We start from the raw sequence: 19,049 nt of genomic DNA, 5'->3' as shown, positions 1-19,049 counted from the left end.
GGAAGACTGTATATCACCCCTGGGTTCATTGCAGCATTATTTATAATAGCCAAGATTGGAAGCAGCCCAAGTGCCCATCAGTAGATAAGTGGATAAAAAAGCTGTGCACATTTACACAACAGAATACTACTCTGGTGTAAAAATGAAGGCAATCTTATGTTTTGTGATAGCATGGATGGACCTAAGTAAAATAAGCCAGGAGAGAAAGACAAATACCATATGATTTCACTTATTTGTGGAATCCAGTGAACAAAATAAATAAAATAGAAATAGACTTATAAATACATAAAACAGTCTGACAGCTCTCTCTCAGGGGGCTGGGTGAAAAAGATGAAGGGACCAAAAAAAATACAACAACAAAAAAAACCCAAATGACACAGGCAACAGTATGGTTGATTATCAAAAGGTGATAAAATGGTGGCGGAAAGAGACTTGACTTTGGGTGGTGAGCCTACAATGTGCTGTAGAGTTGAACACTTGAAACCAATGCCACCCCAATAAATTCAATAAAGAAAACAAATAAAAAACAGAAATAGTTCTCCTTTTTCTAGGATATTCCATAGGGCATCTAAAAGATGCCTTTTTAGAGTGACTTTGCCCTAGTGGTGTAGAGGTTTCGTAACTTTTCATTGTATTCTCTTAAGACGCATTCACCAGTCTGCAGCTGCCTAAGACATTGGCTGTCCTTTAGGGCTTGTGGCTTGGTAATTCTGAAATCAAGACAAGGGAGAGCCTAATGTGGATACCAAGTCTGTTACTAAATTTTTCCCCCCATATCTTTCCATCATGGCAAACAGAATGGCTCATAGAATTGGAGGCTTTTGGGTAGCCAAAAGTACTTCCCAGATCTACAGCCCTGCTTCACACTGGCAAGTCCTTGGCAGTGTCATAAGAGTAACTAAGGTGACTCCATAATGGAGTATCTCAGGATTGAATTTTGGAAAGGAGAGATATTGTCCGCCAGCAAGATCATACAACCTTTCTTGCAGAAGGGAGGAAAAAGTAATAGTTAGTGCCTTGTCATGTATTAATATAAAAATATCTGACCAAGCAGTGTAACAAATCTGTTTTCCCCCAAAATGTAGCTTTTGAGTACAGATAGTAATGCTAAAAGCTGCTTTACTTCCATAACTTTGTATTAATACTGTGAGAATGCTCACCTGTCCAAATTCAAATAACAGACTTGGAGACGAAGTATGGCAAAAACGAGACATTTAATACATTCTCGAGAGCGGGTGTCCGTTAGGGTGTACAGGCACACCTGGGGCAGCGAACACAGCCTATTTATTCAATCCCTCTTCCAGTTCCTCATTGGCTGAGTACTAGGGGGTCACTGGTTTCCTCATATGTCTCCCATTGGGCCATTTAAAAAAAATTGGGGTTAGGCCTTTTCAAGTTGCCTCCACCTCCCCATCTAGCTGAGGCAGGCACCTGGTTTGGAGTGGGAGGGGGGTTTTTCCACCATGCTGCTGGCACACGCCCACAGTTCTTTGTTCCTATATCCTCTTCCCTCCTCCCTACATTCAGTTGTTCCTGGGAAATTCAGCAGCTGTTTCCATCAAACGCCAACCATGCTGGAGATGGATCACAGAGGCCCATTTCCTACAATACCATTTGGCTGTTGGGGCATTTTTGACATCGTGCTATTAAAATGAAATGTTTAGAGAAAATATAGTTAGCCATGCCAAGTAAACTGGAGGAATGCAATTTTACTTAATAACTTTTCTGTATTAGATTAATGACTGTGTGTTAGAGGTGAAGTGACCTCTTCACGAGTCTTATTTGGAAAAGTTCCTGGGATATTCTAATAGTTTGGGGATTGGACATTTTGAGGAATTAGATAAGAAGGTGTTTTCTAACCCTGAGAAGGTGGGTACAAGTGACATTTGGAACCTGTTTCCCAGTTCTGTCCTGTCACTTTGAGACCTGTGTGGAACCCCACTCATTCCAATATCTGTCTTCTATCCTGCCCTGGGCAGTCTGGGCACACCAGGCAGACTTACCACCGTGTATTTTGAGCTGTCTTGGAATGTTTGCGGCAAAACATGCTCCTTTGAAGCAGAATATAACTGATCCACATACTGCATAATCTGTCTTCATTTAATTTCTCCCCTTTGGTCCCCCTTTGGCTAAAATGTTTTCATTCACATAAAGTATACTTTATATGAGTAGAGGTAATCCAACTAAATAACTAAAATAAAACTTTAACACTTTTGAGACACGTTGCTATTGATTTCATTACCTATGCCAATCTCCCAACAGTTTTTTGTGAGATATTAGTACCATTTTTTTTTACATGAGGAAAATTAGTCCTAAGGTCACGTGATTCTAGCTAAGGTCATAAGTGTCAAGATGTTGGATTGACTTAAGTTTTATTTCATTAGGCTCAGAAATAATAGCTGCACTATATTGAGCATATATGATTTTCTGGGTACTGTGCTAATCACTTCATATACATTACTATCTTCACCGTGGCCCTTCAATATTATGATGCCTTGTTATAGACCAGGCAGAAAATGATTAGAGAGGTTAACGTGATCATGAGGCAGCTGTTTGAACGCAGATCTCAATCCAAAACCCGAATTTTTTTGTTAATTTCTGCATGTCCAAAGTCTACCCATTATTCAAAATCCAGCCTTAATTATCAGTTCCTCTATAAAAGTTGTCTTTTATTATTAATTAATTTTTTATTATTTTAAATTTATCTTTATTGTTGAAAGTATTGCAGATGTACTCTTTAAAAATTTTTTTAAATTGATTTCAGAGAGGAAGGGAGAGGTAGAGAGAGAGAAATACCAATGAGAGAAAATCATTGATAGGCTGCCTCCTGCATGCCCCACATGGGACCAAGCCCACAACCTGGGCATGTGCCCTGACCGGGAATCGAACCATGACCTCCTGGTTCATAGTTCAAGGCTCAACCACTGAGCCATGCCGGGTGGGCCAGCTGTACCCTTTTTAATAAAAGCTTTCTTGCTCTCACCAACCAGAAGCTATGGAAATGAATTCAAATAGCAAGTTATTTGTATAATTCTTATGGCTCTAGTTTATTTTATACATGATGATTTGTGTAAATGTTTTCTATTTGATTGCACTTAAGTTTGTTGAGGGCAGGGGCTTTAGCTAATAATGTACTTTGTAAATAATGGATGCCTAATACATTGTTTTGAGTGAAACTTATACCAGTAAATACCTTTTTCTAAGCATGGATTCCTCTTTATTTTCTCTTTATTTCAGAAGTTGGTATTGCCCTCTCCTCAAGGGACCATAGACCAATTCTGAAAGTATTTGTATGCTCTGTTCAGAATACTTTTTTACCCTCAGGGATAAGGAGTATTTGAAAGGGGTGGATGAGGAACTGATATAACGGAAAAATATTTATTCAACCTTCTCTGCAAATTTTAATATTTTTGAACTATTAGATAATTACTTTTGTTTAATACAGACCAATAGGACACTTTCTCTGGGCCATTTGCTGGGGTATGGAAATATCCTTATTACATATATACTACCAGACATAAGGGTATTTTATTTTATTTTATTTTAATATATTTTATTGATTTTCCACAGAGAGGAAGGGAGAGGGATAGAGAGCTAGAAACATCGATGAGAGAGAAACACCGACCAGCTGCCTCCTGCACACCCCCCACTGGGGATGCGCCCGCAACCAAGGCACACGCCCCCCGACCGGAATCGAACCTGGGACCCTCCAGTCCGCAGGCCGACGCTCTATCCACTGAGCCAAACCGGTTTCGGCAAGGGTATTTTAAAAACTGAAATTATTTTTGTTATATTCTTGTTTAAGCATGTGTTAGACTGTGTTGTGTATAATTCTCATATGTTGTTATTTTATTGATGAGGAACCAGAGCACCGAAGTTTAATTCATTGTCTCTTGGTTAATGAATGCATTCTGTGGTTCTCATAACAAAGCATGTAGAAGTTTATTTTTTGTATTGGTCTTCCCAATACATATATAGTAGCTATATCTATGAAATATTCATCTCCTGGAATGCATGAAAAGGGAGCTTGTCCATATATGGCATACTGAGATCCTTGCCAATTGAATAATAAAAAAATACTCTGAGGCTGACTGGATATGAGTCGGGTAGATCATGAAACAATCTAGATGTTTTCATGGTTTTATTTGTGAGCTTTATAGGTTTCTTAAGTAATCTGGAAGCTTATCTTTTGTGCACTGGGCTCTCAGATACTGTAACAAAAACCATTTATATAATTATTAAAGTCTAGATGTAGTATAACATGAATGTAGTTATGTTATAGATCAAACCATATGCTTATACATGAGGAAAACAAATACATGAAAACAAGTGGCTTTATTTATAGGTAAGCAGCAGAGGTGATATAGTCCTCAGTTTACTTACATGCTTTTCCTGTAGAAAAAGCCTGGGTCACTGGGCATTTCTTCATATTTTGAACATAGTTTGCTGTCGGTCAAGTTTTATGAAGAAGTTTCTTTTGGCTGTGTTCCAATAACTTGAACTAGAAAGGTATAAAGAAAATTTTATTTTCAGTGGATTTAGCAAACTGTGGAGTTTGCCCTAGGTTAATTTATCACAAAATAACATGGAGATTGAGATGCTAACAGTAACTGAATTTTTTTGAAGAGCATGTTTTATGAAAGTACAGCCAATGTCATTTTTGTGTTTCTTTTCAAGGATAAATTTGTTAACAATGAATGTGTTCTCTCTGTGGTAAAGAACACTGGGAAACCCCTGTGCTCCTTTGAGTAGAATGCATTCTCACAATAATCATCAATTGAAGAACTGTTTGAAATTTTATCTAATTTCTGGTGGTTCTAAAATTGAAGAGCTACTAAATTTTTCTTATTTAATTGCTTTTTTTTTTTACTCCAGCAACCCACAGTGGACCTTCAGAACAACCTTAAAACTTTACCATTGGACTTGTAAATTGAAACTTGCAACACCATCTTCTTACATATTTCTATCTTGTTTTTCATCTAGCCTTTGCACTCAGTTGATTCTACAGAATCAATTGCTGATTAAAAGAACTTCAGTGATAAGACTGGCTTATATATACTTAAAAACTTCATTCTTAATTATCATAATGGGCTATGAGTCTTCACTTTTGAAATCACATAGCTTTATTTTTTAACAAGAGGCCCGGTGCATGAATTCGTGCACCAGTGGGGTCCCTCAGCCTGGCCTGCAGGATCGGGCCGAAACCAGCTGGCTCTCCAACATCCCTGAGGGGTCCCAGATTGTGAGAGGGCGCAGGCCAGGCCGCGCACAATTGGGGCCGGGGAGGGACCGTGGGAGGGCTCCAGGGCATGTCCAGCCTGTCTCGCTCAGTCCCGATCAGTCCCGATCGGCTGGACCCCAGCAGCAAACTAACCTACCAGTTGGAGCATCTACCCCCTGGTGGTCAGTGCACCTCATAGCGACTGGTCGACTGGTTGACTCTCTGCTCCTTGGTGGTCAGTGCACGTCATAGTGAGCAATTGAACAGCCTTAGCATATCATTAGCATATTACGCTTTGATTGGTTGAACGGATGACTGGACACAGCATATTAGGCTTTTAGTATATAGGATAGAATGCTTTGAAAACTGAGAGAGGCATCTAAGCAGCCGTTCCTTGCCCCCATTTCTATAGGTCTCTTCTTTAACCATTTTTGCCTAGATTACTGTAGTGACCTCTTTGCTTAGCCTCCCAGCATACAAATGCTTTCCCATACCCCATTTTATGGAGAAATGTCAGATTAATCTTTTAAAATTAGTTGTTACGATGTTATTTCCTAATGGATTAGAGCCCAACTTGTCGGTGTTCCATAAAGACTCACTGGCGACTGGACTAGTTGTGCTTTTTCACCTGCTTACTCCTTTCCTATGTCAATACCAGCCTTTTTTATTGGTGGACACCTGCCCCAATTGCTTTCATTTCTAGCTTTGCTCTTTGTGGAAAGCCCTTTTCACTATCTTCTCACTCTCAATCTCCCCTCAATCCCCCAACCCCCTTTAAGGCATTCCTTGACCAGTCCTATCTCAGGTTATTGTTCCTTTCTTCATCTGTAGTGGATTGTAAAGTTTAACATTCTGTACCATACTATTAGTGTGTTTACTCTAAAATGCTCTGTAACTCTATCAGTTTGACTCTTGGTAGGTTTTTATTTTTAATCATTTCTTTCAGGGCAAAGAAGTCTTTTATATCATAATTCCAGTAGTGGCTAATGCAGGCTGTTCAAGTAATAGTTTTTACATCAGTAAGTACTTGAGATGCTGAAACTTTTAAATTTTTTCAGTAGCCGGAAAAGTAGTATTGGTTTTCAGATGTAGGAGAGAACAAATTACATCATATTGTCCAAGCCTAAGTAATGTCATCCTTATTGGAAGGACATTAGATACAACTATTAACAGTGCTTATGAGAAGTGTTTAATAAATAACTTGGCAACATATTTTTTTTAAAAATTGTTAATTTTGCCCTGGCCGGTTTGGCTCAGTGGATAAGAGTGTCGGCCTGTGGACTGAAGGGTCCCAGGTTCGATTCTGGTCAAGGGCACATGCCCAGGTTGTGGGCTCTGTTCCCAGTAGGGGGCGTGCAGGAGGCAGCCGATCAATGATTCTCATTGATATTTCTCCCCCCTCTTCCTTCCTCTCTGAAATCAATAAAAATATAAAAAAATAAATTAAAAATAAAAATACAATAAAATAAATAATTCCCCCTTTAAAAAATAAAAAAATATTGTTAATTTTATGTACGGCGTAATTGTAAAAAGAAACTTTCTTTTTCATAATTGTGATTTTGAAAAAATAAAAGAAACTGTCCTTTTTTTATTTTTTTTAAGAGGACTATAATAGATTTTAACCAAAAAAGATATTTAGTTAGGAGCCTATAAGTATGGACATTTGTTTTCAGTAGTAATTATCTTGCCACATAAGCTAAAAGAAAATTTTTTTAAACAAATGGATTAGTGACATTTTTAAAAATTGATTTTTTTTTCAGAGGAAGGGAGAAGAAGAGAGAGAGAGAAACATTGAAGTGAGAGTGAAACTGATTGGCTGCCTCTTGCACATTCCCATATTGGAGATCTAGCCCACAATCCTTTAAAAAAAACCCAATTTTTATTGATTTCAGAGAGGAAAGGAGAGGGAGAGAGATAGAAACATCAATGATGAGAGAGAATCATTGATCGGCTGCCTCCTGCACGCCCCCTACTGGGGATCGAGCCTGCAACCCAGGCATGTGTCCTTGATCAGAATCGAACTTGGAACCCTTTAGTCCGCAGGCTGATGCTGTATCCACTGAGTCAAACCAGTTAGGGCTCCATATCATTATTATGGCTATTTTGGGTGAGCTTACATAGTACTTAGCAGCTGTCTATTGAACATTTACTTTGCTCCCAGTTTTTTTGCTCTTATATGTTGAATGTAGAGTTTTTTTCTTTTGATTTTTTTTTTGTCATTGAGATAAATTCTCAGGAATGAACATGATTCTTGATGTATATATTTTCTGATATAAAAAGAATTGTGACATTGAATGGATATACCTTTTCTTTAAGCCTTGTAAATTATACTTTAAAAAAATGTTTTTATTGATTTTAGAAAGAGGGATAGAGAGATACAAACACAGATTGGCTGCCTCTTGCACGCCCCCTACTGGGGATCGAGCCCTCAACCTGGGCATGTGCCCTAACCAGGAATCAATCCTGTGACCTCTTGGTTTATGGGTTGATGCTCAACCACTGAGCCACACCGGCCAGACTAAATTATACTTTTACATTTAAACTGGTTTTGGTTAAAGCTTTAGTAATTATTTGAGTGTAGTTCATAGTATTTGTGAAAGCACTTTGTACACTATCTTACTTGATTTCATAACAACCCTCTTTGGTATGGAGGGCTAGGTAAATCCCCTAAGGACATTAAGGTTTTGAGAAGGGATTTCTGAAAATTTTCACAAATCAGAGCTCTGACTAGAACATGTAACTGTCAGCACAAACCAGTAAAACTATTTCAGTCAGTTCTGAACTCTCCTTTTTCTGAGTTAATACCAAATTCTTTTAATATAATGAGATATTTACTAAGAAATTAAAAATGGGTGGTGGGGAGGGTCTGTATCCTACCAGCTAGTTAAAATATCAGGTATTTGACTTGATGATTGACTACATTCCAATGAAAGGAAGCTTGTGTTGGAAGTTTGCATTGCCATAACATGATCAGACCTGAGCATGCCTGCAGGGTTGTAGCATATCTGTGAATAGTATTCCTTAAGAAGCCACATTTCTGCTGAGGGATAGCTCTATGCAATCTATGTTGAGTCTATAAGCAGTGACCTAATATTTTATGCCTCTTGAGCAGAGTACTTGTTGAAATGTGCATTTAGTGTTGAGACCATCTGAAGACTTCATTGATACTTCCCTATGCAAATATTAGTGATGGTATGGTCAAAGCGCCCAGAATTTAATAATCATCCTGCCTCTTAGTTTCTGCAAAGCTTTAGTCAAGGTTCTTCTTGTAGTGTTTTGTGAGGGCTCTCAATTTTATGGGATTTGCACTGAAGTGAGTGGGTGATGCTGTGCTGGGCACATGGGTGCATTTCATTGGCCAGTCAGTAGTTTTATCAGTATTATTAAAGAACAAAGTACTAGTTTGTTTTTTAAATAATAATAGCAGCTAATATTTTGAATGGTTACTCTGTGTTTAGCATTATACATTATACACTCTCATTTAATGTTCATAACAGTTCATTTTATAGATGAGAAAACTGAGGCATAGAGGGGTTAAATTCACACAGTTGGGATTTAAAACTATTTAAAAAAATGATTTTAGAGCACGTGTGTGCTTTACCACTATATTAGTCTTAAAATAAGAAGCCTAGAGGTTCTTGATATTCTCAGCTCTTAATTGTCTCTACCTCTGTTTAAAGGGCTCTTAGTAGGGGTTAATGTGATGATTGATTGCGAAACTGTGGCTTTGTGTATTGTCTTTGTTACATGATAAAATAAAAAGGTGTTTCTAATAAAATTTTAGAGTTGTCTCAAGCAGATAGCAGTATTTGTAAACCAATGCTTGATTTCTGATTTGTTCTCCAGAAGCCTCATGACTAAGCTTGCTTTAAGTCTTAAGTCTTTTCTTAAGTCTTTAAGTCTTTTCTTTTACAAACCTTTAGTTCAAGCTGGGATAATAGTGTGTGTTTCTCCCAAAGATTTGAAAACAGAGGGGTAATTAGGAGTCCCATTTAATGGGATAATACAAAGAAGAGTACAAGGTCCTTGTGTTGCTGGGGAGGATGTAGGCTCTCCCAAGTCTTGGTTCTTAGTAGGTCTTGAAAGGGCTTTAGATCCGAAAATCATAGATGATTGGATTATGAAATTAACCCACGCTAACCAGAACTACAAGAGACTAATGTAAAAAAACCATAATGTAATTTACTAATTTATAAGGAGAAGTAATAACTCTCAAGTGGACAGGAGGATTGCATCCAGTGATCAGCATGCTTGGCTACAGGAGGAAACCAAGTTCTTATAAAAAATTTGCTTGGTAAGCAGATTTTGAGCCAGGGAAGTTACTTGGTTGTTTTTAGTAGCTGCTGTAGTCAAGCTACTATCTAGCCTGTTGCATTAATTGCTTTTTATAAGGATAGAATTGTTTGTGCATCATATGTATAAACATGCCAACTGGATAATAATGCCTATATCTGACTCCCTGGGTCTCCTTTCTTTTGTTGGACCAATTCCTAATTTCCATTATCTTCCTTTAGAATTGTCAAATCTTTTAATCCTCTTATTACCTAATATTTTTTTTAAAGTGAAGTTTGTAAACCTCTGCTGTGATCTTCTGTCAAATACTGTTCTGTCAAAGAGCAGTATTTATTTCCAAGTTCTTGATGGGGTAAGCAGTGACTCTCTTTTCATCCACTAGTTGCACTTCAGTTTTTGGTGATTGAATTGGAGGTGTGGTTTAAGTGAAGGTTTGGCAGCTCCTGGCATTTGTGCCAGTGGGTTGGTGAATCCTAGGATGTTTTAGCCAGCACTGTGGATGGCATAACCTCCAGAAAGTTGCTGCTGAATTTGAAATAACAGCTGGATACTCAACATCACTTTGCTGTATAATTCAGTAGATTATAGTATAGCTCCTTTTACTATGATCAGATTTGAGCAGTAATGTATTTTAGTTGACTCTTGAATATGTGATTGCTACTAATTCTCAGTGAGCTTAACGTCTCTGAGTTGATTTGATTTAGGAGAATTTAAAAAAGCCATTTATTTTTAAAATAAGGGCTAGTAGGGAGAACATGAAATGGAATGGATATAATTTTTTCCAAATTCAAAAGTACTTGGATTTTGGATATTAGAACTAGAACAAGAAGTGCTTCTTGAAGCCAAACTCTTAAAGAAGTATTTTGAATATAAGAAAACACTATATATTGACAACCGTATGTTACCTATTGCTACATGACAAATTACCCCAAAATTTAGTGGCTTAAAACAACACAGTGTAAGCCTCACAGTTTCTGGAGGTTAAGAACCCAGTCATAGCTTTGCAAAAACCTCTATTGTAGAGTCCCTTGTGAGCTGCAGCCATCTTAAAGTCAATTGGCGAAAAGTCTGCCTCCAAGCTCACTCACATAGTTGATGTCAGGATTAAGTTCCTCACAAGTTGTTGGACTGAGGGCCTCAATTCATAATGACTTGATGTCCAGTGACCTCTCGTGGTTCCAGCAGCTAGCTTCATCAAAGGGAGCATGCAAGATAGATGAAGAGGGTAAGAGAGAGAAGTAGAAGCAAGACTGGTCAGTTTTTTATAACAACCTTGAGAGAGACAACCCATCACTTTTGCCTTATGTTATTCCATAGAAGCAAAGTCACAAGGTCTAGCCCACAGTAAAGGGAAGGAGATTACCAGAGGAATCCTTTCAAATGCTGCTAACCACACACCTGAGGAGTGGGGATGGGTATGTTTTGGAGAAAAGAAGTAAATATTAGGTTCTGTGTAAGATCCAGAGACTCTGAAGAAGTTTGCTTCTGTTTTTGCTCAAGTACTTTGGTGCAGTACTTTTCCTTTCCTTTCCACTTGCAGAGGACTCTTGCACCCCATAATTTCTACCTTTTTTTCTCCCAGAATCAGCATGCTGCCATCCTCTCTCCCACCTCCTTTTTCATGATCTCTTACAGACTTGCCTTATCAGTGCCTGCTGTTTTCATTGATAATAGTAATTGGATCTTCTTGTTGCCACTTTGCCAAAGCATAAGGAGTTCTAGTACTTTTGGGGCTGTTCCTAGAATCTACTTAGGATTTATATTTATACCAATTGTTAATAGTGGGAGATATGGCCTCTTGGTATCTGACTAGGGTCATGAGTTTTGATGTGTGTTTCTATGAGATTTGTTGCATTTATCCCTACTTTGAAATAGAATCTTCACTTTTTAGTACCTTTCTATGTTGTACTAGTATGGTTGTTTCCTTTGAGAGAATTTCATCTGGAAACAGCCTTGTTTATATGTTCACCTGCTTTTGCTAGCTTTGTGTTATGACAGCCTGGCAAGCTACAGTGAAAGATGACAGGATTTCAGAAGCCATTTTTGAAGTCTTGAGTTCAAGGACTGCTACTCTCAGTAAGCAATTTGACCAACTATGGACAGATTATATTATTTTGCACATGGAGTTTGGTACTTACAGAATCTTTTCCTTGAGCTTTGAATAAAGATTTTCCAATTTGTGTAGAGAGGGATGAGCACTATAATGAATATTTTTGATCACCTTTGCTCTCTTTCCACAAATAAACCAACTAGTGAGGTGTCCCTTATGCTGACATTGTTCTGGTACAGAGGAGAAGTTGATGGGACTTCTGTTTGCTCACACTCCCTACAAAATGGAGGAGAAAAATCAAAATGTTAGTTGGAAAGGGACAAACCAATAGGGAAGTAAATTCTGTTTGTAATCTTCTGAGAGGGCATTTTTGAGACTAAAAGGAGAAGTTGTTTAAAAACAAGAATTCTTGAATTGTGCTTGAGTAGTTCTCATTAATTTTCAGTGTCCCTTCTGTGATTTACAGCTATTTTGCCTTGATGTAATGCCATTGAATACATTTATTGAGAACCTACTATGTGGCAGGCATTGTGCTAGGCATTCATCAACAAAACTTCTAATCATCCCAACGATTTGGAAAATATTTCCTTTATCAGTACAAAGAGAATGAGGCACCCAGGATAGTTCAATGATTTGTCCTAGGACACACATCCAAGTTGTCTGGTCTAAGGCTTCCTTATTCCACTCCTTAGCTATGGTCTGGGCTCTTGTTCGTTCCTCCCCTGCTTCCCAAATCTCCAGTTAACAGATCAGCTCTCTCCTTGTTTCCTCCTAAGAATGAACCCAAGGGGCTCACTAGGAATTGACTGCTTATAACTGCTTATCTTCAAGCAAATCTATGCTTCTGTGTATTAAAATGCCAGACCCAAATCTGTATTCTGTCATGATCTTGTTGGCTTAGAAATAAATTAGGACCTGAAGAGAAAAGTGTGGGAAACTGCTTTGGTCTAGGACAGTGGTCGGCAGACTCATTAGTTATCAGAGCCAAATATCAACAGTACAACGATTGAAATTTCTTTTTGAGAGCCAAATTTTTTAAACTTAAACTTCTTCTAACGCCACTTCTTCAAAATAGACTCGCCCAGGCCGTGGTATTTTGTGGAAGAGCCACATTCAAGGGGCCAAAGAGCCGCATGTGGCTCGTGAGCCGCAGTTTGCCGACCACGGGTCTAGGAGGTAATAGCCCATGTCTATCAGATTTATAGAGCTGGATTAACTAGATTTAAATTATGTTGAGAAACGTAGAATTTCTGTTTGGAAAGTTGAGATTTATTTTAGTGAGGGCAAAGTTGAGTTATTCCTCCATTATCATTGGATTATGGGTTTTAAATCGGAAAGATAAAGACATTTATTATCGAGGAGAGCAAACGTTTTGTGCTTCCTGGTTTTTAACTGTCTACCTCTGAGACATTCAACTCTCCAGGTGTGCTCATTTATGCTCAAAAGCAGTGATTAAGTACTGTCTCAAACACCTGAGTTTCTTGTCTGACTAGTAGGAGCTGAAATGAAAACATAATTAGAGGAAATAAAGAGGGACATTTTAGTAAGTAAAGCTGATGACCAGAATGAAGAATGATGGCATTCTAGTGGAATTTTATTTTGTAACTCTTGTCACGATTGCTTTGCTCTTGTGTAAAACTGTACTGTGTTTTGCTTGAAGGCTACTTTGCATTTCTTTGGTTGAAGTTAGTTTAAAGTTCTCACGTTGTAAGTTTATGGCCAGTGATGCCTGCATTTCTACGAAGTATAGAATGTTTTGTGAAGTCACTTTAATGGCATTACTAAGTATTGTTAAAATTAATTGAGGTTAGGAGATTTTATTTCTCTTCCAGTAATGGGGAAAGACAGCTGTTCTGTCTTTCCAAAATTTTGGAATAGATTAATGATGTGGTTGGGAAGTTTTTTTTGTTTGTGGTTTTTCTTTCTGGTGATGGAAGTTTTTTAGTTAACAGAATCTCTGTGTATAAAGGAGGTGGATTTTGCCTGTAGCATTCTGAGTAACTTTGTATGGTCAGTTAGTACACATGTAGGCAAAAGTGTTTTAGTAGTTAGTTGTAGGTATTTTTCTTTTTTCAGTAAGAAACTTCTTAGCAAGCAGTTAGCTAATAGGTCTAATATGAGTCCCCTTCCCCCCCTTTAAAAAATCTTGGCATAGGTGAAGTGAAAAATTCTAGATATTTAAGCTGAGCCTCTATTGTGATGGCCTGATCTGTGCAGCGCCCTCCCCAACCTGCCACCCTGGCCAAAGACCTCTCTGTGACTTTTGCCAAATGTACAATAGTGTTCTGACCACAATCTGTGTAGCCAGAACACTGTGATTAAAAACTTTCAGGGCACGTGAGCATCTTCAGTACCCTTGTCTAAAAGAAAGTGTTGACTGCTGTACTTTCATCCTTTATGAATTCTTTAAAAGCGTCTATTATTTTTAATTTGCAGCAGCTCTTGCCAGGTAAAAAGTTTTGGGAAACAGATGAATCCAGCAAAGATGGACCAAAAGGAATATTCCTGGGTGATCAATGGCGAGACAGTGCCTGGGGAACATCAGGTAATCTAGATCTAGCATCTGTACTGTGATTTATGCCTGTCTTAGAGCTCCTTTCCTCAGCAATTGGCAAGTCATAAATTGTACATCAGTGACATAAGCATGTCAAGCAGTGTCCTGTTCTGTAATATAATTACCATGAAGGAGCTTATGTGATATAATTTATTAAAACATAATTAAGCAAAATCAAATCTTCAGTATTTTATTGAAGTGCTAGCCACAGGGGAATGGTCTTATTTGAAATGACCATAATTTCAGCTATAACTTCTTGTTCTGTACTGCTGTCAGCATACTTAGAATTAGAAAATCCATGCCTGCCATTTGAAGTCATGCTTCTTTTTCCACCCCTTGCCCCCCTGCATAACATGTATGGGATGATCTATCTGTGAATGTGGATGAAGCCAAATCAAGTCACTGGGCACAGATGCTCTTCTGACAGATTACCCTTGAAGAGGGATGGGAGAACTTGTAGAGGCAGACACACTGACAGCAGAAAGAAATGATAGATCACTGGGAGGAAGGAGACAGAAAATCCAAAAGCTGATGTGCTGTTATATATAGCACAGTATAAGAATGGAACCTCAGATAACAGCAAGTCATCAGAAGAATCAAATTATATTTAAAAAGGGCAGTAAAACCATATTTTGTTTTAGTAATATCACCAATAAAATACATTAAAAAAAGAAATTCTACCACTTGAAAGGAGCAAACATTAATTTACTGACTTAGCTAGGAAAACCAGTTATGTGAACTGCTATATTGCTCTGCTATCCTGGATATATGAGGGGTGTGTTCCGTTTTCTTAGTTATTTATATATTATACTTAGGGAAAAACACAATAGGAGGTTTTGGCTCAACTGACCATAGCAGGTTTCCTGATTCCCAGTCATTGGTTTATCCTTGAGACATCACTCATAATTTGTTTGAGCCTCTGGCTGCACTGTATCATGCTTGTGTATCTTTTTTGTAGATCATTCAGTTTCCCAGCCAATCATGGTGCAGAGAAGACCTGGTCAGAGTTTCCATGTGAACAGTGAGGTCAATTCTGTACTGTCCCCACGGTCGGAGAGTGGGGGACTAGGCGTTAGCATGGTGGAGTATGTGTTGAGCTCATCCCCGGGAGATTCCTGTCTAAGAAAAGGAGGATTTGTAAGTTGGCTTGAGGAACTTGTTCCTATATCTCTCTTTTTTTAACCCCCAAAACAAAACATGCCTGTTTAGTTTCCTTAGATATTCACAGCACTAATTAGAGGGTATTATAAAAACACTTATTAAAATTAGTAGGGGATGTAAACCAAACTATTAAACATAGAGAAATGATATTTTTTTGGGGACACATTGATAGTAATGTGAGGTAGGAACTGAAATCTAGATTTCAGTTCATTGGTCTACCAGAAAATACCATTTTTAATTTAAAACAACAAAAGTACATAAGAGTAGGAATTTGAAAAAAGAAAGCTGAAACTGGTGTCAGTAGTGAATAGATTGGAGAGCAGTGATTTGTCAGCACCCAAGAACCCTTAAAATGGATCAGCTATGTAGGATCATTCTTGTTTTGTTAGCTAGGTTTTAATTATAGAATGATCTTTTACCTTCTTTGAACTGCTATACTTCTCACACCCAGCCTGTCAGGAAATTAAAAAATTAAAAATTTTGTTAATTCTATATCTGTAATTTTTGTGTGTCCATCACCACTGACCACTTTGATGCCATTTTAGTCAAAGCAGCTTGCCTGTCTATAGCCTCTTCCCTTTTAAGTCTAAGCAGTCCTCCTCAGGCATCCTTGATAGCCTTTCTCAAAACTAGCCCTTTCTATGGCTTCGACTTTCTAGATCTAGAAGTCTTAAGATGGAAACATTTGAGTCTTCCTCATCTGTGACTTCCTCATCTGTGATAGGAAGGCCATGAGAGGCCCCATGACTCTGTTTCCCCTCCTTTTTTCCCAGGTCAGTTTGTTTTGTACATTTTTAAAGCTCTTTCTCCCTGAAGTCTTTTTGGTCTAATAGTACTTGTTGGCAATAATTTAAGAAATATTTTTTCCTTCAAATCATAATAATTTTTCCTCCATAACTATCTTTATCATATAGCATTTGTTGTCAATATTTTTATTGGCATATATCTGTTGCTATGTGTTAGAGGCTTGGTCCTATTTCCCCCATTCCACTCGAAACTTCTTTAGAGTAACAGTAGTTCGTTTTTGGTGCAGCTTCCTCAAGTGTCAAAGTACAATTCTTTAATATGTTAGTGGTATTAAATGAATGATTGTTGACTTGGTTGGCCTGAAGAGAATCAGGCATACACAGAGTTAGCTTTATTCTAGGCACATCTAAGGTGTTGCTTCAACTGACATTGACATGACCTAGAGCTTTTAATTAGTAGAAAAACCAGAAAAAAATGAAATGAACTTCTTTAAGAGACTGGTTTGGTTTTCTCTCAGCTCCACACTTAGAAGTTTGGTGTGAGGGATTTAGCCAGAAGAGGATCTTTTATAACAACTCTTAGGAAGATCAAGGAACTAAACTGGGGCTTTTGTCTTAGTCTTGAGAACTAGCCATTCCGAAGCTGACTTGAGTGTTTTTTTCAGTCTTTTGACACTGTAAAGACGGAGGTCAGATTTAGTGGCTTGTGGATCAGATAGGAAAAGTCTTTTAATTTGAACCTTCCCAAGAGGCTGCTTGGGAAGAACAGGATCTACCCTTTGGATGTGGGAATGGGATCAGGCAAAAATGATCATTTGCCTATTGTCATGGGAAGAATGATGTTAACTACTTCTCTTCTTTCACCTTATCCCTAGTTTACCTCTTTTTTTTTGTCCTCATACATTTTTATCTCATGAACCCAGATTTCTCATAGGAAGTGCTGTCTATTCCTGCCTATAACTTTTAGTTATTTACTGTAGGGGAAAAGTTAGTCTTGTGTGTAGGTAAGTTGTTACTGTGGTAAACTGGAACTGTGTTATGTGTGTGATCAGTTTTTAATTCTTGTGCATTATCCAAGGTGGCATGTGCCTGGGTTACTGTGAGGTTTGCAGGAGGTAGAAAAATAATTGAAATAAAGAGAAAGATAAAGCTCTGGGATTGAATTAATATTTTTGTCTGTTTTTCTCTTTTTGAACAATTGTTACATTATTCTGTGACAAAGCTGTATCTTTTGCATTGTGTCTTGCATTTGTATTTGTGAAGGCAACTGTCATCCTTTGTTGTCTTGGCTGATGATTTTTAGCTCTTAAAATATTATTACCAGAAGTTAAGACCTCAGGACAGAGGTTGGAAAATTGTACTCGCTAACAGTCAGATAATCTACTGAGGTTCTGAGGTTTGCATTAGGATAAATGAAAATTCTGTACATCTGTGTTCCAGCTTCTTCTCAGAGGAAGGTCGTGGGTAATGAAATATTCCATATTTTGACATGGGTGCCATCTAAAGCAGCGGTCGCCAACCAGTGGTCCACAGACTGGGACCACTGGTGGTCCGCGAGGTCCAAAAGGTTGGCGACCGCTGATCTAAAAAGGATGTTATAGGAGGACTGATCAGTGACATCAAGCTACAACATTGGCATATTCAATAGTGGATTGATGCTTGAGGATGAGTGAATTACTTTTTCGCTTTGTGGTTGTATCCTGCTGATCTTATACCTAACCTGGCTTTTGCTCTGCCTGTTGGTTAGGATGACATCTGACCAAAGTTCTGGTCATGGAAACCTTAGTCACTTTTTGGTTGTCATGATATGCATGCATCTTCTTGGAAAAGTTGAACTTAAAAAAACACACACAACTAACCTGTCCTTCAAAGTGTTGAGTTCAGAGGCCAAAAAGAATATCTGCTGCTTATAGCTAATTGTACTAAAGGGTGGGTAATGGGTGGCTTATGGGTCAGAGCACTCAGGTGTTTTTACTTTTTGGGTGGTTGTACCAGCATTACCTCCATAAGCCACGGAGAAGCCTCATTTGAGTCTCCTTAGAGCTGAAAACATCATTTCTGATGACCGAATGAATGTAGATAGACCTCAAAACAAGTACTAAGTGGTCATTCTCAGATACTGACAACAGATAATCCAGGCTCTGATGAATTTTTCAGTTAAAGGAAGTTTAGAACCAAAGTAATCTACTCATTGTACAGTGGTTTTCCATTTTCAGTTAGGTTGTTTACTGATTGCAACTTGAATGAAGGTATTTAACTCTTGTCTAGCCTTTTAAGGTTCATTTGATTGTGCAAATGGATTCAGTTTAGTACTTACGGCTTCCGTGATAAGAGTACTTTCAGCTGACAATAAGAATTCGACAGCAGTATTTTGTTCTTAATACTGTAAATTTTTGGTGGTATTGCACATAGGAACCAGGGACTTCAGGATAGCAGTTTTCAGAATAGGAAACCTCAGAAGACCAGTTAAGCCAGGGTCAAGTTATTTATTTACTTATTTAATATATTTTTATTGATTTCAGAGAGGAAGGGAGAGGGAGATAGAAACATCATTGATGAGAGAGAATCATTGATTGGCTGCCTCCTGCATACCCCCCACTGGGGACCGAGCTCACAACTCAGGCTTGTTCCCTGATCGGGAATCAAACCAGCAATCTTTTGGTGCATAGGATAAGACTCAACCAATTGAGCTACACTGGCCAGGGCTATCCTTCTGCTAAAGGTTTATGGGGCCCAGGGAAATAAGAAAGACCACTGTAAACTTGGGTTAGGATGAAGACCACCCTAACCTTGGAAGAAAGATTTTTAGAAAAAACATTTTGGGAAGTCCTTTCTGTCTTCTGACCTGGAGGATGCATGCACACTCATAGCAATTCATTTGGGTCATACAACTTGATGACTTGCTTTTCCAGACTCCACTGCATTTATTTTAGGTAACCAGTGCTACTTTAAAAACTTTGTGCAGTGTAATGCAGATAGAAGTCAGGGGTTTAAGTCTCAACTGGATCTCAATTTTCTCATCTG

General features: G+C 38.2%; 1 protein-coding gene across 13 annotated transcripts in view; it reads left to right on the top strand.

Moving 5' to 3' along the window:
• Positions 1-19,049, top strand: part of PUM1 (pumilio RNA binding family member 1) — a 126,168-nt gene that overhangs the window by 37,835 nt on the left and 69,284 nt on the right. For 9 of the 13 annotated variants that reach the window (XR_008557080.1, XM_054721427.1, XM_008147960.3 and 6 more), the window contains 2 exons: positions 14,001-14,109; positions 15,077-15,255. The exons of the other annotated variants lie outside the window; for them this stretch is intronic. Coding sequence is in view for 8 of the 9 variants with exons in the window: in XM_054721427.1 (XP_054577402.1) it covers positions 14,001-14,109; positions 15,077-15,255 (288 nt within the window). In the remaining variant the exon portion in view is untranslated. The remainder of the gene's footprint in view (positions 1-14,000; positions 14,110-15,076; positions 15,256-19,049) is intronic. 13 annotated transcript variants of the gene reach the window in all.

The sequence above is a fragment of the Eptesicus fuscus genome, chromosome 9, assembly GCF_027574615.1.
Source record: "Eptesicus fuscus isolate TK198812 chromosome 9, DD_ASM_mEF_20220401, whole genome shotgun sequence".
In the NCBI taxonomy this organism is placed as follows: Eukaryota; Metazoa; Chordata; class Mammalia; order Chiroptera; family Vespertilionidae; genus Eptesicus; species Eptesicus fuscus.
This window is presented reverse-complemented; position numbering and strand designations above follow the sequence as displayed.